The 26,789-nt window shown below is 38.5% G+C and overlaps 1 protein-coding gene across 10 annotated transcripts in view; it reads left to right on the forward strand.

Annotated features, from left to right (window-relative positions):
* The window catches only part of SLC44A5 (solute carrier family 44 member 5), a 409,049-nt gene that overhangs the window by 217,274 nt on the left and 164,986 nt on the right, over nt 1-26,789 (forward strand). For all 10 annotated transcript variants that reach the window (XM_013996232.3, XM_021096464.2, XM_013996239.3 and 7 more), the window contains one exon: nt 20,895-20,943. In XM_013996232.3, coding sequence (XP_013851686.2) covers nt 20,895-20,943 — 49 coding nt within the window. The remainder of the gene's footprint in view (nt 1-20,894; nt 20,944-26,789) is intronic.

A 26,789-nucleotide genomic window follows, 5' to 3' on the forward strand; every position in this document is an offset into this window, starting at 1 on the left:
GCTTCCACTTTTACGCTGCAATTCCCTTTGGAAGAGGAATTTTGTTGCTTATTCATCTGTTTCCTGATAAGACACAGTGCAAGTGCTCAGTGAAATAAAAGCAGCTCTATTCAGTACTCAGAGAAGACTATTTAGAGGTTGAAATCATCTTCAAGGGAAGGTTTTGGTCAGGACATTTTTTTTTTTTTTTTTTGTATTTTTGCCATTTTCTTGGGCCGTTCCCATGGCATATGGAGGTTCCCAGGCTGGGGGTCGAATCGGAGCTGTAGCCACCAGCCTACGCCAGAGCCACAACAACGCGGGATCTGAGCCGCATCTGTGACCTACACTACAGCTCATGGCAACACCGGATCCTCAACCCACTGAGCAAGGCCAGGGATCGAACCCGCAACCTCATGGTTCCTAGTCGGATTCATTAACCACTGAGCCACGACAGGAACTCCAGGACATCTATTTTAAGGGTACTCTGTCAAGGAAAAGTTGTTATTCGAGGTTGCCTGAGCCTCTAAGCTCAAGAGCTCTTGAGATATGAGAGGGCACTTTTGGTTATTTTGGATGGAAAGTCACCAGAAGCTAAAGCCAGGAGAGGAAGATGTAAGGTGATCTTTTCCTTTCTCTAAATTCTCACTAAAGATAAAGGGAAACAGATGTGGAATTATAATTGAGCTGGGTTTTTAGGAAATCATTGGGGAAGGAGAAGGGAAAATTTTTCCTTGAGGTCCTAAGATATGCCAGATATTTTACATATGATATTTATTTATTTATTTATTTTTTGTCTTTTGTCTTTTGTTGTTGTTGTTGTTGTTGTTGTTGTTGTTGTTATTGTTGCTATTTCTTGGGCCGCTCCCGCGGCATATGGAGGTTCCCAGGCTAGGGGTCGAATCGGAGCTGTAGCCACCAGCCTACGCCAGAGCCACAGCAACGCGGGATCCGAGCCGCGTCTGCAACCTACACCACAGCTCACAGCAACGCCGGATCATTAACCCACTGAGCAAGGGCAGGGACCGAACCTGCAACCTCATGGTTCCTAGTCGGATTCGTTAACCACCGCGCCACGACGAGAACTCCGTACATATGATATTTAATGTAAAACTGTAATAATCATAATGCCATCTCACATTCATGGAAATATCTCCAACTTTTTATAAATGACTTCATGATGTTCATGATCTCATTTGATCTTTCAAGCCATGACATAAGTAGTGTATGGCTTATATCCTTACTATAACAGAAACTGAGATATAAAAAGGAAAACTTTTTTCAAAGTTATGTATTGAGTCCAAGACATAGGTCTGGAATATAAACTTTCTGTATTTTCTTTGCTTTTCTCTTCTCTTTCTTTCTTCCTTTCTTTCTTCCTTCCTTCCTTCCTTCCTTCCTTTCTTTCTTCCTTCCTTCCTTCCTTCCTTCCTTCCTTCCTTCCTTCCTTTCTTTCTTTCTTTCTTTCTTTTTCTTTCTTCCTTCCTTCCTTCCTTCCTTCCTTCCTTCCTTCCTTCCTTCCTTCCTTTCTTTCTTCCTTCCTTCCTTCCTTTCTTTCTTCCTTCCTTTCTTCCTTCCTTTCTTCCTTTCTTCCTTTCTTTCGCCACAATTACAGCATATGGAGGTTCCCAGGCTAGGGGTTGAATCAGATCTGCAGCTGCTAGCCTACAGCCATAGCAACATGGGAGCTGGTGACCTACCTACGTGTTCACGGCAACACTTAACCCCCTGAGCAAGGCCAGGGATTGAACCCATGTTCTCATGGATACTAATTGGGTTCGTTAACCACTGAGTCACGACGGGAACTCCTCCAAACTTTCTGTTTGCTGTTTAACTCTCTTTCTTCTACATCTTTATATGTTATAAACTCAACAATGTAGTTTATAATTGTTTTATACAGTTGTCTTTTAAATCAGTTAAGAGCTTTTTATTTCTTCATCAACACTGGTTTGATTTTGGGGAAATATTTTATTGTGTGAAATTTTTGTTTATTAAACACAGAGGATAACTTACAAGTTTTGACTAAATATGTATCAATAAATAAGTAAATAAATTACCAGCCTCTCATGTGTGAATCTAACTGATAACAGAATGGGGAAAAATGGACATTAGAAAGTAGGTATACTTGTAGTTCCTGCTGAGGCACAGTGGGTTAAGGATCTGACTACGGTGACTTGAGTTGTTACAGAGGTGTGGGTTCGATCCCCTGCCCAATGCCGTGGGTTAGAGGATTCATCACTGCCACAGCTGTGGTATAGATCGCAGCTACAGCTCGGAGTTCATCCCTGGCCTGGGAACTTCCATATGTCATGGATGTGGCCATTACAAAAAAACAATGTAGATATACTTGTAATAACCTATAATGGAAAATAATTTGAAAAAGACTATATGCATGGGTGTAACTGAATCACTTTACTGTATACTTGGAATTAATACAACATTATAAATCAACTACAGTTCAATAAAAAAGTAGATAGAAATTTCAGATGTAATGGGGAAATGTTTCTCATTTGTAATGGGGAAATTAGTTTCTCAACTAATTTTAATGTTGGCTTAAGTGGAATAGAGGTAGAAACTGCTCTAAAATCTCTCTAGTATATTTTACTTACTTATTCAGCAGCTGTTATGACCCAGGGCCACTGTTCAGAGTGCTGGTGCATATAGTAGCGGACAAAACAAAGCCTTGCCCTCTTAGAACTTTTAATCTAGTGGAGAAAACAGACAATAAATAAAAATAACTGTATGATGATTAATGTATAGTCAAAATATTATATTCTGAGTCAGAGAAGTGACTTGCTGAATTAACACAGACTTCAGCAGTAATCAAGGTCATAGCTGGTTGTTTCTTGGTTGGTTCTCTAAATGGACTATTTGAGTGTCTGAATTTGAACCACTTGAGTCTCTGAAGTAATATGGATATCTTTTGTGGGACTTCTTGTTTGGACTAAAGTAGGGTTTTTTTCTTCCATCTCTGTGAGTATGGATGTGGTTATGTGCGTGTCTGAGGAAGAGAGTAGGCACCCAGCTGTATGAATTTCACAAACACGGTAAGGGGAAAAGACAGCCCCCCCTTCCCATTCCATTTATATAAAGCCAAAAATAGCCAAAACTAAATTATATTGTTAGGAATACATAAAAGATGATAAACCTATTAGAAAAACAAGGCAATGATTATTAGAACATTAAAGACAGTGGTTACCTCTCTAAAGGAAGTAACTACTTAGTATTTTTTTATGACTGCCATCATTTATTCATCTTTTCTACTTTTGATAGACGTTGAGTTGTTTTAAGTTTTTGGCTATTACAGATGATGCTGCCATCAACACTATTGTGCATGTAACTTTATATACATAGGCAGTAGTTTGGTATACACATTTAGGAGTGAAATTGCTCTGTCATAGGGTCAAATCATGCCAAACTTTTTCAAAGCGGTTCTACCATCTTTCATTCTCAGTTATGAGATCTCATTACTCCACATTTTGTCAACATCATATTATCAAGCTTTTCACTCTTTGCAAGTGTTTGGCAGTATATAATTATTTCCTTTTGTGGTTTTTATTTATATCTGCCTAATTATTAGTGAGATGGAATACTACCTTATTTATCGACCATTTGGACTTCCTCCTTTAAGGTTCCTACCAAGTCCTTTGCTCACTTTTTCATTAAGTTGCTGTTTCTCTCTCTCTCTCTCTCTCTCTCTCTCTCTCTCTCTCTTTTTTTTTTTTTTTGGTCTTTTTTTCTTTTTAGGGTCATACCCATGGCATAGGGAGGTTCTCAGGCTAGGGGTCAAATTGGAGCTGTAGCCACTGGCCACAGCCACAGCCACACAGTATCTGAGCAGCATCTGTGACTACACCACAGCTCACGGCAACACCAGATCCTTAACCATTGAGCGAGGCCAGGAATCGAACCTGCATCCTCATGTATGCTAGTCAGATTGTTTCCACTGAGCCACGTCGGGCCTATTTTTGATCCATAGGAGTTGCTTATATACTCTGGGTATTAGTAATTCAGTGTCATGGATGTTATTAATATTCTCTGCAAACGTCTTGTCCTTCTTTTTAGTGGATCTTTTGCTAAATAGAGCTAGACTTGGACAGGAGACAGGGAGCAGTGGGTCTTTACCCACTCTCACAGACACATCTACTCCATTTATATTTAATTGTCAATATATTTGAGTTTATATATGTCTTAGTCTTAAACATCAGATATTTATTTATTTCTCACTGTTCTGGTGGCTGGAAAGTCCAAGATCAAAGTGCTGGCTGATTTGGTTCCTGGTGACAGCCCTCTTTGTGGCTTGAAGATGGTTGCCTTCTCACTGTATCTTCACATGGCAGAGAGAGCTGACTCTGGTCTCTCTTCCTCTTCTTATAAGGACACTAATCTGATCATGGGGTCTCACCCTCATGATCTCATCTAATCCTAATTATCTCCCAAAGGCCATTCCTCCAGGTACTGTCATATTGGGTGTTGGGATTTCAATACGTCAATTACGGAAGGACACAAATGTTTAGTGCATAATAATATACATCACTTTTATAGGTATTCCCTGCTTTTCAAAAGCTCACTTCACTTCACTTTGCTTTTATGAAAGACCTACATTAGTATTTGTTTTTACTAACTGAAGGAAATCAGAGAGGATTTTTGCTTTTACAAAAAGGTGATCCAGAAGATGTGGTACATATACACAATGGAATATTACTCAGCCATTAAAAAGAACGAAATACCAGCATTTTTTGCAACATGGATAGACCTAGAAACTATCATGCTCAGTGAAGTCAGCCATACAATGAGACACAAACATCAAATGCTTTCACTGACATGTGGAATCTGAAAAAAGGACAGACAACTTCTTTGCAGAACAGATGCTGACTCACAGACATTGAAAAACTTATGGTCTCCGGAGGAGACAGTTTGGGGTGTGGGGGGATGTGCTTGGGCTGTGGGATGGAAATCCTGTGAAATCAGATTGTTATGATCATTATACAACTACAGATGTGAAAAAAAAAAAAAGGTGGAAGGCAAAAATAGCATTCTAGCATTTGTTTTGCAGTGCAGCTCTTAGAGAGGTAGCATGCATTCTGGGCAGCAAAAGGGGCAGCAGCAAGCTTCTCCCCCAGGAGCCACATTCAAGATCTCAGCATCAAAGCTGCATAGCTTTGAAGTGTGTCTCTGAGCATCTGTGCTCTATCTCAGTTTATTTTGCACATCTGTTAGCAAGATGTATCCTAGAGGGTAATTGTGTCTTTGCTTTAATCATTTTGGCTTATTAAAGGTTTCATAGAAATGCTCTGCTTTCAGAAAATGGGGGGAACCTGTATTGTGCTCATTGCCCTGACTATTCTAAATTGATTTTTCTTCTCTTATTTGATTTTGGATTGGCTATTTTTTCTTATTGCATTTTCCATCCTATACTATTTTCTAAGTAATGTATAGTGAGTCTTCTCTTTTAAAATTATAGCATGCATACTCATTAAAGTTTAGAATTCATTAATATTTTACCTTCTATTTACACAATATAAGGGGTCTGCAATGCTTTAACTCTTGGATTATATTTTATTAATGTCATAATTTTATTTAACCTCACAGATTTTATTATTATTGCTTCTTATAGCCACTGATTGTACTTCTCTCTTCATAGGTCTTTGCATTTCTTCTTCCATCAAAGACCTTCCATCTGGCTCACTGTTTCTTCTCTCAGAAATAGATACTGTATTTTAGTGATATGCTGCTAGTGGCAAACTTTCTTGTTTTTGTTTTTCCTGAAAGTGTCTCTGTTTCACCTGTTTGGGGGGAATAGGTTTTCTCTAGCTATAGGGACACTAGATATTACTAGACAGAATTCTTTGTTAGCCCCTCTCCATCATCTCTGTTCTCTCTTTTGGAAATCTGATTTGACATATATTAAAACTTCTTACTCTGTACTCGGTGTATCAACTTTTTAATATTTTTTATTCTTAGTTTCTTCGTGCTGCATTCTGAAAAATTTATTTTTACTTACTTTCTAGTTTGCCAGTTGCTTCTTCGGCTATGACTGATCTGATGTCAAACTTATCCACTAAGTTTTACATTTCTTTTATTGTATTTTTCACTTCCAGATTCAATTTGATTCATTTTCAAATCTGCTGAAAATGTATACCTCTTCACATTTATTTTACAGTTTATTTATGAAAAAACAATAAGCATAGTTGTTTTATGATCTGGAATTAATCATATAAATGTCTGAGGACTTTATAGGTCTATCTTTGTTGTTTTTTGATTATTTAGTGTTTTTGTGTGGTGTCTCATTTCCTTTTATAATTTGTTATTTTCATTAGAAAATTATTTGTGAGAATTCTTAGAATAAAGATGCATTTCAACAGATGTCTGTTGTTTTTCTGTTAACTTCCTTGGAACACATACAGATTAAATTTACTTTGGATAAGGTCACATACACTGCAAATTTTTTTGGGGGGTCTTCTTAGGACTGCACCCACAACATATGTAGGTTCCCAGGCTAGGGGTCATATTGGAGCTGTAGCTGCTGGCCTATTCCACAGCCACAGCAATGCAGGATCCGAGCCATGTCTGTGACCTACACCACAGCTCACGGCAATGCCAGAAACTTAACCTACTGAGTAAGGGCAAGGATTGAACCTGCATCCTAATGGATGCTAGTCAGATTTGTTTCCTCTGAGCCACAATGGGAACTCCTACACTGCAAATTTAAATGAGGATGTTTCCCCCCATCATTCTGCTCAATGTCAAGGTAACATTCTTAAAGGTGAAGTGGGTTTCATTTTGAGGGTTTAGTCCTTTAAAATTCCAACCTAATGGACAGATGGTTTCCTGTTTGACTCCTCATCTTGTGCAGCTTTTGGGCTGGGTCTTCTGTCTCCTTTTCTCCTTGATTTTGCTAAGTTGGTAAATATCTTTGGTGCTCTCTTGGCATCAGCAATATCCTCTCTCTCTGGGTTCCCACTTACACTTAGGTTTGGATCTGGCATTTCTTAATTGTTTCATCAGCTATGTAGTGCTCCTGAGATGTTCTTTAGGACTTGGCCTGTGGCCCTCAGCATAACTCCACAGTGTTGTCTCTGGAACAGCTCTGGTTCCATCCCTGGCCCCAGAACTTCCATATGCCTCGGGTGTGGCCACACATTTTTTAACAATGAGAGTTCCCGCTGTGGCACATTAGATCAGCAGCATCTTGGGAGTGCTGGGATGCAGGTTTGATGTGAGGGCCAGCACAGTGGGTTAAGGATCCGGCATTGCTGCAGCTGCGTCTTAGGTCCCTGGCCCAGGAACTCCATATGCCATAGGGCAGCCAAAAAAGAAAAAAAAATTTGGAGTTCCTGTTTTGGCTCAGTGGTAACAAACCTGACTAGTATCCTTGATGAGCGTTTGATACCTGGCTGGCTCAATGGGTTAAGGATCTGGTGTTGCTGGTAAGCTGTGGTGTAGGTTGCAGACACTGCTAAGATCTGGCATAGCTGTGTCTGTGGTGTCAGCCGGCAGCTGCAGCTCTGATTCCACCCCTAGCCTGTGAACTTCCATATGCCCTAAGAGCAGTCCTTAAAAAAAAAAAAAAAAACAGGAGTTCCCGTCGTGGCGCAGTGGTTAACGAATCCGACTAGGAACCATGAGGTTGCGGGTTCGGTCCCTGCCCTTGCTCAGTGGGTTAACGATCCGGCGTTGCCGTGAGCTGTGGTGTAGGTTGCAGACGCGGCTCGGATCCTGCGTTGCTGTGGCTCTGGCATAGGCCGGTGGCTATAGCTCCGATTCAACCCCTAGCCTGGGAACCTCCATATGCCGCGGGAGCGGCCCAAGAAATAGCAAAAAAAAAAGAGACAAAAAAAAAAAAAAAAAAAAAACCAAAAAGATATTCTTAAGCTCTATATCTAGAATATTTAGTTATTCTTATTGAAAGAGAGAGGGGGGAAAAAAAGGGTTGAACCTCTCATACTTTTGGAATTGGCACTAACAAGTAGACTTTCACTTACAGACCTACCTGCACAGTTTTGTATTGCTACCATCATGGAAGATGATTTAGGAAAATCCTTTTCTCAAGTGCTGAATTTTCCTTCCCTAGTTTTTCACTTCCTCCTCTACATCTATGCAAATAAGCCCCCAAAGTTTTCTTTTGACACTGAGCTCACAAAATGTTCAGTCTCTTTGTGAAAAAATCCATTTTGTGAGAAAAAAAAATTCATGAGCATTTCTGCCTCACATATGCTCCAATAGAATTTGCAAGTATAAAACCCAGACTATTTTATCTTTGACTTGATCCAAGGAGACAGGACTCCAGGAAGGAGTGAGATAAACCCCCAGGCAAACATTCCAAGTCATTATCTTGTTCTGTAACACACCCCCACCCTCAACGCTGAGAAAGAACAAACAGCAGTCTCTCTTTGCTCTCTCTCTGAATGGAGATAATAGTTTAGAGTTGGTTGTGCAGTAGTTTGTGTATTCCTGCTGTCTTCTCTACCCGTGATGATCATTATAAATGACTAGTTTGACCAATTGGTGAGAGACCATGATTTGCCACAATTTTTCCTCAATTATCCTATAAGTAGAGGCATCCACATGATACAGATCATGATGCCTTGTGGGGAGAAATTATGCACTAAACATGTTTTCTTTCCTACCGTTCAGGCCCAGGAATAGGAATGTTTTTTTTGGTGGTAATTACCTTCCATCTTCTTGAGTTGTGGCAAAAGTTAGAGTTGAAAAGCAGTTTAATTTTATTCTCATCAATAACCTGGGGATGATGTGAGGAAGTAGGAGAGATATTATTACAAGCTACCAAACTGCTTTATGCATTTGTGATAAACAGAGAAATTCTTGCTCTTTTTTCTTTAGTCGCGTTGATTCTTAAAGTTAACAGGAAGTCTTTTACTTAACTATAACTTTAAAGGTAATTTTCTCCTTTTTTTTTAATGGAAGTTAATGTTTGTATTTATATAATGATAAAAACTATCATTTTCTCTAACCTTGATTCATTTACTGTGCTATTGCCTGAACTCTGTAAATGGAAAGGCAAGATGAAGTCACTTATTTTTATTTTTAGGATGAGTAAATATCTCTTCCTATCTCTGGTTGTGAAATTATTCTTAATAGCTTTTAGGAGGTAGAAGAATAGGGCCTGGCAGGATAATAAAATGTATATAACCTATGAAACTGAAGGAAAATAAGGAGTTGCTTCAATATAATTAGAGTATGCTGTAGACCTTTCTTTCTTTCTTTCTTTCTTTCTTTCTTTCTTTCTTTCTTTTTTTTGAGTGCCTCATGTTGAGCAATAAAATACAAATACGGCTAGAAAGAATTATTAGAAAACCCAAGCTGATAACCTTCAAACTCAATTCTCATTCTTGCTTGCTTCCAGACTCTTTTTAAATCAATATTGATTCAGAATTTTATTTATTCTGAGAGGATGTGTGATTATCCAATAATTCATGGATGTTCTATAGCACAAATTCACTGCTTTGTCACCATAGTAAAAAAAAAATCATTTTTTCAGAGATGCATTTCCAATGCCCCCTAAATGTTCCTCTTTCAGCATTGCCTATAAAATCACTCTGTTAAGAAGCAGCCTGATTGCTTTGTGTATGTTTTCTTTTGCCTGCTCGGTGGAAGTGAGGTTGCTTCTTTTGGACATTACTTCTAAGGTTGGCATTCTAACTGAATGTTAATAATTTGTGTTCATATAGGGTAGATTATTTCAAATGATGAGGCAAACCAAAAATCAACCCTGTGATCAGGAAAACCTTTCTTAAAGCATGATATTTGACATTTTGGTGTAACATAAGGTGATTCATCATCCATGTGTTTAGTAAGTTACTCAGACTGGGAGCAAAACAGCCATCATAAGGTCATGTCTCATGGTTTTGTTTGATTTGAATCAGTGCTGAAGGGTCTCATTTGCATTTCCCTAATCCTGCCATGTCCAGTGTGGGGTCATGTTTCTGCTCAAGTTAAGTTCCTGGAATGTACCTCATTTTCTGCATGAAGCACTACCATCATTAGGTGATGAAGCGTGGTACCATGCCCTTTCTTTCACCCTCGCCAAATGTGCTCCTCTGCAGTGCTGCTAGAATTGCCTCATCCACTCTCACTGCTGCAGCCTCAGCTGGGCACCAACCATCACGTCTGAAATATGACAGCAATCTTCATGTTGGGTCCTCTGCCTTAACTTTTCTATTTCCTCTGCATCATGCAGAAATATAAACGCATGACAATTGCGTTACTTTCTCAGAAGACTCGAGGGGCTTTGTAAATCCTCTTCTAAATCCTGATGATGTACATTGTTCCTCTAAATGCCCTCATGTCTCCTTCCCCAGATAGAGCTCTTTGCTGGGGCTCAGCATGTGTTTTTGTCCAGCTTTCCCATGTGACACAAAATTCTGTCCTTTAAGCATGCTCAAAATCCCTCTCCTCCAAAAAGTTATTCCATAAATGTCACACCCAGCTTAATCATTGAAAAACCCTATTAGAATTGTTGGTGTCACTTATAGCCAATGTGACAATTCAACTAAAGTTTGGTTGCATTGATTCTGCACAGATCTACTTGGTTATGAGGGTAATTGACATACACTTTACTTTCTATTTCTCTAAAAGGTAGAAATTGTTTCCTTTTTTTTTACTTTTTATTTTTTGCTGCTATATATCATTTTACAAATGACAAAAATGGAAGTTCAGAGAGGAAAAAAAGCAATTCTCTCAAGATTATAGAGTTTGTAGGTGGCAAAGATGACATTCGATACCAGGCAATTTGATATCCAATTTTTTTTTGTCTTTTTGTCTTTTCTAGGGCTACACCCGTGGCATATGGAGGTTCCCAGGCTAGGGGTCTAATCGGAGCTGTAGCCATCAGCCTATGCCAGAGCCACAGCAACGCCAGATCCAAGCCTTGTCTGCGACCTACACCACAGCTCATGGCAATGCCGGATCCTTAACCCACTGAGCGAGGCCAGGGATCGAACTCGCAACCTCATGGTTCCTAGTCGGATTTGTTAACCACTGTGCCACGATGGGAACTCCTGATATCCAATTTTTATTCACCAGTATGAGATACCGTCTCCCTTACTTCCTTTATTAACTCCTACTGAACTTGGCATTACAAATTAGATGCTAAATTAGTGTTAGTGATAGGGAGAGTAATTTTTTTTTACATCAGTACATTTCTAGGAGTCTATTAACTTGCCTTTAAGCCAAGTTTAAGTTTAAGTCTATCTAAAATGTTTAGCTGACGAATATGAAGGTTGATCTCCTATTTGTATTTTCATAATCTACATTAAAGATATGAGAGTTCAAAATTATATTGGCATCCTTTTTTTAAAAAACTTTTATGTTTTCTTTTTAAATTTTTAAAAAAATTTTTAATTTTTTCTTTGTCTTTTTAGGACCGCACTCTTGGCATATGGAGGTTCCCAGGCTAGGGGTTGAATCGGAGCTGTAGCTGTCAGCCTACACCACAGCCACAGAAATGCCAGATCTGAGTAGTGCTGTGACCTATACCACAGCTCACAGCAATGCTGGATCCTTAACCAACTGAGCGAGGCCAGGGATCAAACCTGTGTCCTCGTGGATACTAGTTAGATTCATTTCCACTGAGCCATTATGGGAACTCCACATTGACATTCTTTTAAAACTTAATCTATAAGCATTTATTGAGTATCTGTTATGTATATACCAGGCACCAAAGTAGGTAATAGCAATAGAACAATAACCAGGGTCTAGTTTCTGCCCCAAAGGAGCTATCACTCCAGTAGGGGAATAGTCATGGTCATATTACAGGAGCAATAGCTTCCTCTAATATGGAACAGTCATATTACAGCTTCCTATTGCTGCTGTAATAAATTACCACAAGTGAGGTGGCTTAAAATTACACAAATTTATTATTTTAGAATCTTGGAGATCAGAAGTCCAAAATAGGTCACAGTGGGCTAAAATCAAGGTGTTGGCAGAGCTGCATTTTTTTTTTTTTTTTGAGGCTCTATGGTAGGATTGATTTTCTTGCATTTTTTAGCTTCTGGATGTTGCCACATTCCTTGGCTCATCACCTGCTTACATCATCAAAGCCAGCAATGGTCGGTCGAGTTTATTCTCACATTGCATCACTCTGGCCTTGTTTCCACTGCCATATTTCCTTTGACCCTTTTGTCTCCTTTCCCCCATTTTAGGATTCTTGTGATTATATTGGATTCACCTGGATAATCCAGGAGAATCTGCATCTCACGGTTCTCAAATCTGCAAAGTCCTATTTGCTGTGTACAATGACATATTCACAAGTTTGGGGAATTAAGACATGGGCATCTCTCAATCACTGCATGTAAACAAATGCCTTGTGGTACAGTGTAAGAGTGAAAATATTAGAAGTATGAAAAAAAAAAAGAAGTATGTATGTCTCAGAGATGAATGGAATTAGCTACTGTGGGGTGGGGTTGTATGAAAGTTCTCAACATTGGTCTCTAGTCAAAGTGGGCCCCACCTACTGGGGACAGTAGCCAGTAGAAGGTCCAGGTCCTTGTTCTTCTTGATGATGCCTGGGTAATTTGTCAGGGGATGTGTAGGCTTCCTTTAGCAATTGCCAGGGGAACAAAGAGGGGAAAGTCATATTATTCAAAGGGTGCTATGCAAAATACCTGATTTTGCAGGGAAAACAGAGCACTACAGAATTGCTAAAAGATCAAGTTTAAAGTGAGGGGTAGGAGAGTTCCCATTGTGGCTCAGTGGCAATGAACTCAATTAGGATCCATGAGGATGTGGGTTGGATCCCTGGCCTTGCTCAGCAGGTTGGGGGTCCAGCATTGCCCTGAGCTGTGGTGTAGCTTTCAGACGTGGCTCAGATCCTGTCTTGCTGTGGTTGTGGCATAGACCAGAAGCTGTAGCTCTTATTTGACCCCTAGCCGTGGAACTTCCATATGCCACAATCAGTAAAGGCCATATGTGCTGGCTGAGAAGCAGGAGCATCATCTTGTAAGAAACGGCAAAGAATATGGCTCCTTATTCTTTGTTGAGACTTAGAGGAAAGGGAGCCCTTTCCTTTGATGAAATGACAGTCCCTCATTTGTAGACATAACATCACAAACATGTTTGAAAAATATAGTCAACAAAAATTTAATTATTCACAATTCTCCACTCATTGTTATTGAATATTAAAGCAAGGCAATTTTGTCCCACACTTTTTCCATGATTGTTGAAAAATTATCTGACATGCTTGCTTATAATAGTGCTAAGTTCTAGGATACTTGTCTGTCCCCTTTAGTTCCCTCTTCACTCTCTAAATCACATTAGATTCTCTGAAGGAGAATACCGAAGGAATAAAATTAAATGTTTTGGGAGTTCCCATTGTGGCGTTGTGGAAACAAATCTGACTAATATCCATGAGGATGCGGGTTCAATCCCTGGCTGCTCAGTGGTGTGAGCATCCGGTGTTGCTGTGAGCTGTGGTGTAGGCCAGCGGCTGCAGCTCTGATTCAACCCCTCGCCTGGGAACTTCCATATGGTGTGGGTGTGGTCATGAAAGGAAAAAAATTAAATGTTTCAGATTTTTGCTTTTTATTACTGATCGATAGTAGTTGTATTGTCATCTTCGCTAATAAATAGGTTGCTTCTAGGAAAGAAAAGAGTCTTTCCAATCATGACTGGCTGCTTTGTCTTGCCATTTTCATGCAACAGAGTCATGTATACTTGGCACCCATGTACTGAATTAATTACCTGGACTATTTTCCTAATCTTCAAGAAATTTTTCTAGTGAGAAAAACTGCATTGTATGCAGGCAATACAAATGGTTAACCACCATAACAAATGTGTAACTGTCTATAATAAATATTTTTTTAGTGGTTCTATTGTCACAATAATTTTGGTGATCAGAGAGTCATAAGAACTTAAGCTTTTTAAATGATTAGCTAATCTTAATTTCTTTTCTTATTTTTAAAGTGAGAAGTGTGAATTGCATTGAATTAGCTAAGCTGTGTGAGAATGAAGCATTGTAGCTCTTTTCACTTTGCTGGCTCCTCAGTCTATTTATTCCAGAGAGGCAATTAGAGCACATGAGCGCCTCAGAAAAAGTGATGCCCTGTATTGATTTCAGGAAATAAAAAATTTGCATGACAATACAATTCTGCCAGCACATGGAGCAGGCTGAAGTCATCACTTTCCAGCTGTCATTCTAATATAAAATCAGCTAAATCTTATCACTTGACTGTGGTTTTAATGTATTTGCAACTGAAATGTAAGGCAGCCAGAATTTACAATAAAAAATTGTCAGCGTTTCAGAAGATTTGACAATAGCATTTCATTTATACGCATTTCATTTTTCACTTGGTGAGGTGCAAATTACACCAAAATTTGGAAGCCTGCCTATATGCTTTTAAACCAGTTTTGCCCATCTTTATGAAGAAAGTGACTAACTACAGGGTCAATGTAAGTTTCTAACCCCTTTCAATATAACTCCTCTCCCTACTCATCTATGGCATTTGTCTAAGATCCCCATTGAGAAATTTACTGCCAGGTAGCTCAACACATGTTTTGGGGTTAGACCGCTTCTTTCAAATGCCACCTCTACCTCTTGTTAGCTGAGTGAACTAGGGCAAATTAGCTTACCCTCTGTGACTCGACTTCCTCTTGTTAGCTGAGTGAACTAGGGCAAATTAGCTTACCCTCTGTGACTCGACTTCCTTATCTATGAAATGGAAGGATAATAGTAGCAGACATATATCACAGAATTATTGGGAGCATTAAATGACATAATATACCAGTGCTATTGTTTTGCACAGATCAAGGGGGTACAATTCACATTGTGTTCTAAGTGCAATTAGACGTATGTGTCATTAGCACACACATATCTATGTGTGAAGCACTTATAGCAGTTCCTGGTACAAGTAAGCATTCACTAAATAATCATTTTTCTGCGGAGTTTATAGTCCTTCTTTCTAGTAATTCTTTAGGTTTTCTGGAATGTCATTTTCTGCTTCTCTTCCTGTAACTGTTATTTCTACCCTTAATTGTGGTGTTTCCCAAAGCTCATACACATCTGATGACCCGCTTTTCTCTTATTCAGAATCAAATTTTGTCTGTTATGTACAGCTAGAATTAAGGACTACACATGAAGTAAGACAGAGGTTAGGAATGAAATTCAGAAGGTGTTCTCTGTGGCCCAGTGGTTTAGTATCCATCATTGTCCCTGCGGTGGCTTGGGTTGCTGCTGAGACATGGATTTCATCCCTGGCCTGGTGCAGTGGTTAAGGATCCAGTGTTGCTAAAGCTATGGCATAGGCTGCAGCTCCAGCTCAGATTCTATCCTTGCCTGGGGAACTTCCACATACCACAGGTGCAGCCAAAAAAAGAGAACATTCAGAATAAAATCAAGGAAACTATTAGTCTCTAAATCTGATTGTGCATCAGAATTATCTGATGGGACATTAAAAAATACACATTTCCAGGTCTACCCAGACTTAGAGTTGAAGTACTTAGTATGGAGGGGCTAAAAAGAAGCTTATACTCCCTGCCCCCCAAAGTTTTTGAGATATTTTAGCTGTTCAGCCAGTTTAGCAATCAAAATCTAGAACTAGCAAGAGTATCAGCACTAGGAGTTCCTGTTGTGATTCAGCAGTAATAAAACCTGACTAGTATCCATGAGGACAAGAGTTCTGATCCCTGGTCTTGCTCAGTGGGTTAAGGATCTGGTGTTACTGTGAGCTGTGGTGTAGGTCACAGATGTGGCTAGGATTTGGTGTTGCTGTGGCTGTGGCGCTGTCCAGCAGCTGCAGCTCTGATTTGACCCCTAGACTGGAACTTCCATATGCCACAAGTTGAGGCCCTAAAAAGACCAAAAAAAAAAAAAAAATTACCACTAATGTTCCACATCAGAGTGGCAGATCCAAGTCAAAAAGCATAGGGGCTGGAGGGTTAGTGGAAAGTAGAGCCCAGTGCAGTGTCAGTCAGGACCTAGAGGGACTTACCCACTCATGACCCCACTGTGTCCCATGGCACCCTTTGCATGTCTCTATCATGGCTCTTAATACTAGTGTTGAAATTATAGTCTTGGAAGTTCCTTTGTAGTGTAATGGGTTAAGTATCTGATGTTGCCACTGCATCACCTTGCGTCACTGTGGCAAGCTCGATCCCTGGCCTGGGAACTTCCACATGCCATGGGTGTGGCCAAAAATAAAATAAAAGCTTTTAAAAAATAAATTAAAAATTAAAAAATTTTAAAAATTATAGTCTTAAGCTTATATTTTTTTTTCACCTGAGATTTGAGAAAGTTCATTTAGTCTCCAGAATTCATCCTTGAATCTTCACCACCTTTTTTTGGCAAGAATATAATACATGTTGTTAAAATGGATGGTTGAAACCTGAAGTCAAGTCAAGAGAGTAAATGTATTAGTGAGATTCTTTGGTTGTCTGTATCAGATATGATCTAGCAAAATGCAAGGAAAGGGACATTCGTCTAAGGAGGTAACAGACCTCATGAAACTCAACCCCTGGTCTCAGGGAGGGACTGGAACAGGAAGTGAAAAGTCCATCAGGCTCTCCCTCTCCACTTCTCCTTGTATATCTGCTTGATAAATGCTTTCTGCTTTCTCTACTCTCTGGCCCTCAAGCTTTGTATCGTGCAGTTGTGATCGCCAGCTGACTGACTCACTGTGCATTGTAATTCTGAATTTCTGGGATAGAGTGGCCAGGAATGACTGGCCCAGCTTGAGACTAATGTCCAAACCAGGTGCAGTCACTGATTTCCAGAAAACAGGCACATGGGAGAAATTTGGTAGCCAGAGATCAATGCCTGTGGATTAAAGAGAAAGTCAGCTCCCAGAGAAGGGATAACACAACATCCTGAAAACCATTTGTTGCTGTGAGGCAGTCAGACAAGTGGTCAGAAAAAGAGGAGCTGACAATGTGTTAGAGAACTGAAGTGTATAGAGATTGTCTCAAACTGGAAGCGTTTTACTCACTTCTTCCAGAGTAGGAACCCGTGCTGGCAATGCAGGGTATGACCAGCAAGATCTATTATGCTGCAACAAGATGGGCAGACCATGGCTCCCAGGTGCATCATTTACCACCTGGCTGACAGTGGGCATGTTTCTTAGCCTCTTTATGCCTTGTTTTTTATATACATAAAGCGAGGCTACTAATAATTTCTAGTCTACCTACACAATAAGGTTATTTTTCAAAGTAAACAAAATGATGCATAAAGAACACTTACTACAGTACTTAGCATTTAATTCTAAAAATGTCGCAATAATCATTGTCATTATAAAATAACATTGTCATTATAACAACAGGTCCTGATGTTTCTCCTTATGAAGTTTATCACTTTTCATATAATGTTATGATTTCCAAGTATTTATCTCAAGATTTCAATTGTTTAACTCCAGTTGAGTGCTGGACTTTCAATTAGATGGCACTTCAAACTCAAAATGAGCCAAAATCTCATTCTCTTTTTCTTATAAGTTTATAGTTTCTTCCACCTACTAATATTCCTGACTGTTTTAATAGCATCAGCCTTTCCTTAAATTGAGGCCAAAGACTGTAAGTGACTGAGAATAACAATATCTAGGTCCATAGTCTCTTTATTTGGAGCCATCTTTGACATCTCCATTTTACACTCTAAATCTTACCATTCATCAAGTTTTTTTTGTTTGTTTGTTTTTGTTTTTAGGGCCGCACACGCAGCATATGGAGGTTCCCAGGCTAGGGGTCCAATTGGAGCTACAGCTGCTGGCCTGCACCCCAGAGACAGCAACATCAGATTTGTGCCATGTCAGCGACCTACACCATAGCTCATGGCAATGCACAACCTCATGATTCCTATTCGGATTTGTTTCTACTGCGCCACTATGGGAATTCCCATCAAGTTCTTTTTTATGTAATTATATGGCTGATAATGAATATTCACTGGGGGCTTACTAAGTGCCAGCCACTGTTTTAAGCGCTTTTATGGGTATTCATTTAATCCTCATAACAACTTTATGGTAGATACTAGTATCATCTTCATTTATAAATACAGAAACTGAGATTCAGAGAACTGAAGGCATCTGTCTAGGGTCACTGCTAGTTAAGTGACAGAGAGCAGGCAGTCTGATTCCTGAGCCATTGCTCCTAATCCCTAAGCCACATAACTGCTCTGTGATGGACCTTAAATCTCTCTTTCCATTACTTCCACCCATTTGGGTTGTGGCTCACTTTTGTTCACCTATGTCATTGCAAGAGACTCCTAGTTGGTCTCCTCAACTTTGTACTTTGTGATACAACTTACATTCTGCTGCCAGATTGTTCTTCCTTAATTAAGGACTGCTTCTACCATGTCACTCCTTTGCTCAAAATCCTTCTATTTCTCCTGATAACCTAGGATGTATAAAATAACTTCCATCACTGATATTTTAGGTATTTGGTAATCTGATCCCATACTATCTATTCAGCTTCATTTTTCTCCTCATCCTATCCCATTTTGTACGACTCCAGTCAGGCTGATTTTTTCACCATTCTGCAAACATGCTATTCATTCCTAACTCTGTGACTTCATACATTTCTAAATTTTACTTGTCCATCTCAAAATATTGTGGCCCCAGGAACCCTTCTTTCCAGTCTCTCCTGAATGTGACCTTTCCTTCCTTAGAACACTCCTAACACTTTCTTAGTTAGTACCTCTCGTATGATAACCTATTTTTCCTTATATGATAGTGACTTGTGTTCTTTTTTTTTTTTTTTTTTTAGGGCTGCACCTGTGGTATATGGAGGTTCTCAGGCTAGGGGTTGAATCGCAGCTGCAGCAACACCAGTTTGAGCTGCCTCTGTGACCTACACCACAGCTCAGGGCAACACTGGATCCTTAACCCACTGAGTCCTCATGCATACTAGTCGGGTTCATTACCACTGAGCCACAGTGGGAACTCCCATCATGTTCTGTTCTTATCTCTCCCCTGCTCATCACTTTGTTACCTTGTTGATGACGGAGACTGTTTCACTAAACCTCATATCCCTGGCAGTGTCTCTTTCAATGCAGAGCACACAACAGGTGATCAATAAATAGTTACTGAATTTAACAGAATTCTAGTTTCACCCACTCAGAATGTTTCTCTTTTCCCTTTTGTTCCAGTCTTTCACAAAAATCTCACTTCTTGAATGATACCCTCTTGACTGCTCTAGTCTTTGGTGAAACCTCTTTCTCAGAACTTTTGTAACACTTAAGGTCGATACCATACAATTTAGTACTTTATTGTTTAATGTGGTATATTCACTGTTCATGTATTACAGCACAGGGCATGATATATAAAGATTCTTAAGACATATCTGTTGAATGAATCTATATGTTGGTCTTGCCTATCAATGTAATGTCTCCAAGACAGGGACTATGCCTCATTTATCTTCTGTGTCCTCTCCCAGCTCTCAGCATGTAATAAATGCTTAATGAATATTTGCTGACTGACTGACTCTTGGATTTCTGTTGCAAGTCTCTCCTTATCTTCCTGGTGTTCTGCTCTCAGCCTGTGATTACACCAAAGAGACTTCTGATTCCTCAAATCTAATTTCCCCATTGAGTAGAGCCTGAGTCAGCTTGCTGACATACAGGCCTCTTTTTTCCAGTCCCTTTTAAAATTGTGTCTTTAACTCAGGACCAGGCCTTCTTCCTGGGACAAATCCCTAGAGGAAGGGGCAAGGGTCTTTAGGTTGGGAGAGAAGAGTCAATTGTAAAATACCAACCTTGGTAAGAAATGATTTTATAGAGCTTGTTACTGGGTTTAGAGTACATGTAGGGGGAAAAATCATTCTTGCCTCCTTTGTACTGTTTCAAGACAAGGAAAATATGTTGCAGTCATGAGGCAACCATGAATGAGTGGGGCATATCTTCAGATGTTATGGAGTCTGCCAGTAGATCTTAAAAAAAACCTTCAGCTAGAGATTCTCATACTAAGCGAAGTCAGAAAGAGAATGACAAATATGATACCACTTTTATGTGGAATCTAAAATATGACAAAAATGAACCTATGAAACAGAAACAGACTCCTAGACAAGGAGTATAGACTTGTGGTTGCCAAGTGGGAGGGAGTTAGGGGAGGGATGCAGCGAGGGGTTGGGGTTAGCAGATGTAAGCTATTAGACATGGACGGGATAAAAAACTAGATCCAACTGTATAGCACAGAGAACTATATTCAATGTCCTATGATAACCATAATGAAAAAGAATATTTAAAAAGTGTGTGTGTGTGTGTGTGTGTGTGTATACATTGACTGACTGGCTCTTGGATTTCTGTTGCAAGTCTCTCCTTACCTTCCTGGTGTTCTGCTCTCAGCATATGATTACACTGAAGAGACTTCAGTATATATATGAACCAATTTGCTCTACAGCAGAAATTAACACAATATTATAAATCAACTAAACTTAAAAAAATTGAAAATTATGTATAGTATAATAATGATTGATATACACCATATAGTTGATATGGCACAGTCCAGCCATGATTAGTATTATAGCTTCTGGAAGGAAAGCCTAATCTATTGAGAGTAACAGAAGAACTGGGATAAGACACCTCCATTATACTATGCACCTCCCAATACTCAACAGCACTTGGGAATGGCACATGGTTAAATGTTTTTTTGCAGATTAGAAGGGCTTCAAGTTTTCTTCTCCTGAATGCAATCTATAATGCTGCTGCTCAGAACAGTGGGGTATATGTATGCAGTGCATCTGAGAGTATGGTCCTTAACGACTCTTCCTAGGCTTACTTCTAGTTGGATAGAATGAAAATGATTGACAACCATGTCCAAGATGTAAAACTGAATGTTTCACAGGACCAAAGAATGTGTTCAACACTGCATTGAGCAGTAGACTAGCTAGGATATAAAATTTTCTTTTATCAACATTTTATATGTATTTATTTGTCATTTCATTGTCTAATATGCTTAGAAAATTCTTTATTTTAAATGCAGGTGAGCCAAGGATATGTGATTCGGATTTCAAAGGGCCTGTTGTCAACAGGTAAGCAATTATTTTCTCTGGACTATATTTAAACAAACACAGAAACCCTATTTTTTTTATCATTTTATGGAGAATGTGTTTACTGGGAAATGACTTTTTTTTTTTAGCCTAAATGTCACCTTATGTATACAGGGTATGTATAGAGAATAAATCTTTCCATAAGTCATGAATATCCTCTTCTGTTCAGCAAATGAACTGCCTTAATTTATTAGACTGAAGAGTTAGTATTTCTCCAAAAGAGAAGTTAAAAAAATGCCTTACAAGATTGAACCACTTTGTGGAGAAGCACATTCCAGTAGTTTTATGCACCTGTTTACTCTGCAATTCACCACTGCAAATGCACAGTTGCCATGCCACTTTCTTCCACACAGCTTGTTTGTGCTTCTCAGCCTCCAAAACCAGAGAGCTTTTTGAGCGACAGCCATTAACCAACATATCATATATCATGTACACTTTAGGATATTTTAAAATGCTCTAGGGAAATATGTACTAGGGAAATATGCTCTAGGGAAATATGGTGCTTCTCCTGCAAGTTGTATGGCATTTTAAAATTATCCAATAATTCATAGGCTCTTTTATTATTATTTTGTATCCTCTATTCCCTGGTTTCCTGCTAATCAAAAAGGGGGTTTGCAGGGCAGAATGGCTAAACATAAGGAGAAAATCATGCTGTTGGTAGCTGTTACCTTTTTAAATTTATTTCTTTTCTTTAGCATTGACTTTGATTTCTGGCAGTTGCATGTCACAATAAACTGATCTGAAATAATGATCAGCACACTTATTTGTACTTGCCAGCCATCGGCATGTTTATTAGCATTATTGTTATGTCTCTATAATATCACAGCTTTATATAAATATGTATCTAGGTTATTCTAATTCTGCAAGAAGCCAAGTCATTTCTTTTGGGTTACTCATTCAAAGGTGTACCTATGCCTTCTTGAGAATAAGTCTGAAATCTCTTTCATTCTCTCCATGGTAACACCATGAATACATTTTTTGTTGTCCAGTATACAAATAGCTTCATTCAATCAGAGGTTACTTTTATTGTACTTGCATTCATTTTATAATAACTAATTTATGAGAATCGAGTCCAGCTTATTGGCCTCAAGGGACCTCTAAACATAATCCAGATTCAACACTGGTAACAATAGCAATAATAATAAGTATGCTGCCACATTTGGACAGATGAAATACAGATTCCAACTGTGCCTTTTGTAGCCATAAAGAAAAAAGTAGAGGTAGGCCTGGCTGGCTGTAGGTGTGGGGAAGGAGGTGAAATTTCTTTGTCTTTAGTTATTTGGAATTTAATGATGGAACCAGGTAGTCCAGGTAAAGTCTAAACACCTGTGATAATCGCTATAACAAAAGTCATTTACTTTTACTAAGGGCCTTTTGTGTTGCTCTAGGCACCCCACCCCCATCCCACCCTGCAGTTCTTCAATCCAAGAACAGAGAGAAGTATTGTAAAACCACAGGGGCTTCCCTACCGGAAGACACAGTTGGCCCATTGGTAACTTCCTTTAGGAGTCTCTAATGCCTTTCCTGGGAAAATAGTTGGGATGTTTAAGGATCAAGTGAGAAACCCCAACTTTTCCGCATTACCTCTTGCAGCCAGGCCTGCTTTAATAACACTTCTGTTTACATAATGTCAGTTTCCTTTTGAGGTCCAAAGTCTCATCAGATATTCAGGCAGACCCTCATACTCTCTGCTTGAACCCCTCAGTTCACAGAGACATCATTTTGTACCTAGTGATCATCCACTTGTAGTTGAGAGGAGGTGAAGGAATGAAGGTAATGCCGCAGGAGAGATTAAATCAGTTTCTCATTTGTTCACATCTACTAAGATAAGAATTGGGCATATGGAAGCTATTGCTCCATAATGTTGATGAAAAAACAAACCAAACAACAAACAAACAAACAAAAAGCCCCTTTTGGAAAAGTAGTTACCAAGCGCCTATGCTTTGTCCCCTATATTCAACAGAATTTTTAAAAAGGTTGGTTATAGGATGAAGTTGTCAGACGTATAAATGTTTAAGGGGTGTTCAGCACTGTTCTTGGGAACACATTATGGGGCAAAAATTAATGTACATAGAATACTAAGAAATCTCTTTTATAAGATGCTACATGAGAAATTACTCCTATAATTGTAGAGCTAAGAAAAAAATTTTCATTTAATGAATACTTCTGTTAGAAAAGAACTGTAATCCACTATTTTTCCTTTTGTCCTGACTTGTAGAAGGTCCACTGATAAATTTAATTTCAGTGCCAGCAACCACATTAGGCTTTGAGTCAAGAATTTCTTTTCAGGACTTGAATTTCTATTTATAATAATGCTATTCCACACAGGTGTTTTAAGTCGTTTCATTTAAGATTCATTCTGGAAATGAGGCAGCATTTAGGTGGATAGGTAAATAGAAATGAAAACTTTGGTTGTTGCACATTTTTCCTTCTTTATACACAAAGTAGGTGAAGGACATATGACTCATACTCATAATCAAATTTGTAGGTTTCACAATGCTGAAAATAACTATTATTATAGAAGGTGGAAAATCCATCTGGAATGTAATAAAATGAATTTATTTTTACCTGAAGCTTAGGGGAGAGATTAAATTCACTATCATGAAGGGATTCCAGGAAGAGATGTTTATTAGGGATATTGTAGAGGGGATTCATTCAAATGAATGGAGTTGGACTAAATGACCTCCGAGTCCTTCCATCTTGAAATTCTATTATTCTGTGATTCAACAGCTTTAATTGTTATAATTAATATACAATATTGGAGTTCCCATCGTGGCACAGTGGTTGACGAATCCGACTAGGAACCATGAGGTTGCGGGTTCGATTCCTGGCCTTGCTCAGTGGATCCGCCATTGCCGTGAGCCGTGGTGTAGGTTGCAGATGCAGCTCGGATCCCGTGTTGCTGTGGCTCTGGCATAGGCCAGCGGTTACAGCTCCCATTGGACCCCTGGCCTGGGAACCTCCATATGCCGCGGGAGCGGCCCTAGAAAAGGCAAAAAGACCAAAAAAAAAAAAAAAAATACACACACACACACACACACACACACACACACACACACAATATTATGTTAGTTTCAGGGGTACAACATGGTGATTTGATATTTTATACATTATTAAATGATCACAATAAGTCTAGTTACCATCCATCACCAAAGTTGTTAAAATGTTATTAACCATATTCTCTACATATGTATTATATCCTGTGACCTATTCATAGCTAGAAGCTTATACCTCATAATTCCCTTCAGCTATTGAATTCATTCTCCTATGCCCCTCTACTCTGGCAACTACCAGTTTGTTCTGTGTATTTATGAGTCTCTCTGTTTTGTTTGTTCCTTTGTTTTGTTTTTTTAGATTCCACATGTAAGTGAAATCACATGCTATTTGTTTTTCTCTGTCTGACTTATTCACTTAGAATATACCCTCTAGGTCCACCCATATTGCTACAAATGTCAAGATTTTATTCTTTTTTATGACTAAGTAATATTCCATTGTGTGTGTGTTCTTTATCCATTCATATAGTGATAGACACTTAGATTGCTTCTGTATCTTGGCTATTGTAGATAGTGCTGTAATGAACATACGGCTGCATATCTTTTTGAATTAGTATTTTCATTTTACTTGGATATGTACCTTGAAGTGATATTTCTGAATCATACGGTAGTTTTATTTTAAAAGAACTTCATGCTTTTTTCCATAGTGGTTGGACTAATTTATCAGCAACAATTTGCCAGGATTCCTTTTTCTCCACATTCTTTTCAACACTGTTTCTTATTTTTTTGATAACAGCCATTCTGACAGGTGTGAGGTGTGGTATTTTATTATGGATTTGACTTACATTTCTCTGATGATTAGTGATGGTGAGCATCTTTTCACATGCTTGTTGGTTATCTGTATTCTTTGGGAAAATGTCTATTTAGGGCTTCTGCCCATTTTAAAAATCAGGGTTTTTTTTTAATATTGAATCGTATGAACTGTTTATATATTTTTGATATCAAAAAAATCCCTGGAGTTCCCATCGTGGTGCAGTGGTTAACGAATCCGACTAGGAACCATGAGGTTGCGGGTTCGATCCCTGCCCTTGCTCAGTGGGTTGACGATCCGGTGTTGCCGTGAGCTGTGGTGTAGGTTGCAGACGCAGCTCGGATCCCGCATTGCTGTGGCTCTGGCTTAGGCCAGTGGCTACAGCTCCGATTGGACCCCTAGCCTGGGAACCTCCATATGCCACGGGAGCAGCCCAAGAAATAGCAAAAAGACCAAAGAAAAAAAAAATCCCTTATTGGATATAATGTTTACAAATATCTTCTTCCATTTAGTATGTTGCCTATTCATTTTGTCAGTGGTTTCCTCCATTGTGCAAAAGCTTTTTAATTTGATATAGTTCCATTTGTTGATTTTTGCTTTTATTACCCTTGTCTGAGGAGACATATCCAAAAAAGTATTGTTAAGACCAATGTCAAAGATGTTACTACCTATGTTTTCCTCTTTCATTTTTTATCCATTTTAAGTTTATTTTTATATATATAGTGTAAGCAGTTGATCCAACTTGATTCTCTTTTGTGTCTCTTCACCATTTATTGAAGAGACTTTTTCTCTCCATTGTATATTCCTGTGTCCCTTATTGTAGATTAATTGACCATATAAGGGTGGGTCTATTTCTGGGATCTCTATTCTGTTCCATTGATCCATGTGTCTGTTTTTGTGCCAGTATGACACTGTTTTAATGACTATAGCTTTTCAGTATAGTTCGGAATCAGGGAACATGATACTTCCAGCTTGGTTCTTTCTCAAAATTGCTTTGACTATTCATGGTATTTTGTGGTCCCGCACAAATTTTAGAATTATTTTTTCTATTTCTGTGAAAATGCCATGAGTACTTGGAAAGGAATTACAGTGAATCCAGTTAATATGGACATTTTAACAATATTAATTCTTACATTCCATGAGCACAGAGTATTTTTCTATTTATTTGTGTCATCTTCAATTTCTTTTATCAATATTTCACAGTTTTCAGAGTACAGATCTTTTACTTCCTTTGTTAAATTTATTCCTAGGTATTTTATTTGTTTATACAATGGTAACTAAGATTGTTTTCTTCATTTCTAATAGTTCATTAGTATAACTATTGGAACTAGTATAGAAATGCAACAGATTTCTACATATTAATTTTATATCTTGCAACTTTACTGAATGCTTTTATTAGTTTTGAGAGTGTTTTGGTGGAGTCTTTAGGGTATTCTGTATATAGTCATATTGCCTGAAAAAAGTAACAGTATTATTTCTTCCCTTCCAATATGAATACCTTTTATTCCTTTTTCTAGTCTGGCTGCCATAATTAGAACTTCCAAAACCATGTTGAATCAAATTGGTGAGAGTGGACATCCTTGTGTTGTTCTTGATCTTAGAAGAAAATCATTCAACATTGAGTGTAATGTTGGATGTGGATTTGTCATGTATGGCCTTTATTTTGTTGAGGTATGTTCCATCCATATCCACTTCATTGAAAGTGTCTGTCATAAAAGGATATTGAATTTTGTCAAATGCTTTTTTCTTCATCTATTGAGATGATCATACGATTTTTACCCTTCCTTTTGTTACTGTCGTATATCACATGGATTGATTTGCATCTATTGAACCATCCTTGAATCTCTAGAATAAATTCTACTTGATAATGATGTATGATCCTTTTAATATATTGTTGTATTGTTAAAAATTTTTAAGGATTTCTGTATGTATGTTCATCAGGGATATTGGCATGTAATTTTTGTTTTTTAGTGTCTTTGTCTGGTTTTTGTATCAGGGTAATGCTGGCCTTCTAGAATGAGTTT

This window comes from Sus scrofa, chromosome 6 (genome assembly GCF_054392235.1).
Source record: "Sus scrofa isolate SSC_HxYL_T2T_F1_AM1 chromosome 6, Sscrofa_HxYL_maternal_Yorkshire_Landrace_v2.0, whole genome shotgun sequence".
In the NCBI taxonomy this organism is placed as follows: Eukaryota; Metazoa; Chordata; class Mammalia; order Artiodactyla; family Suidae; genus Sus; species Sus scrofa.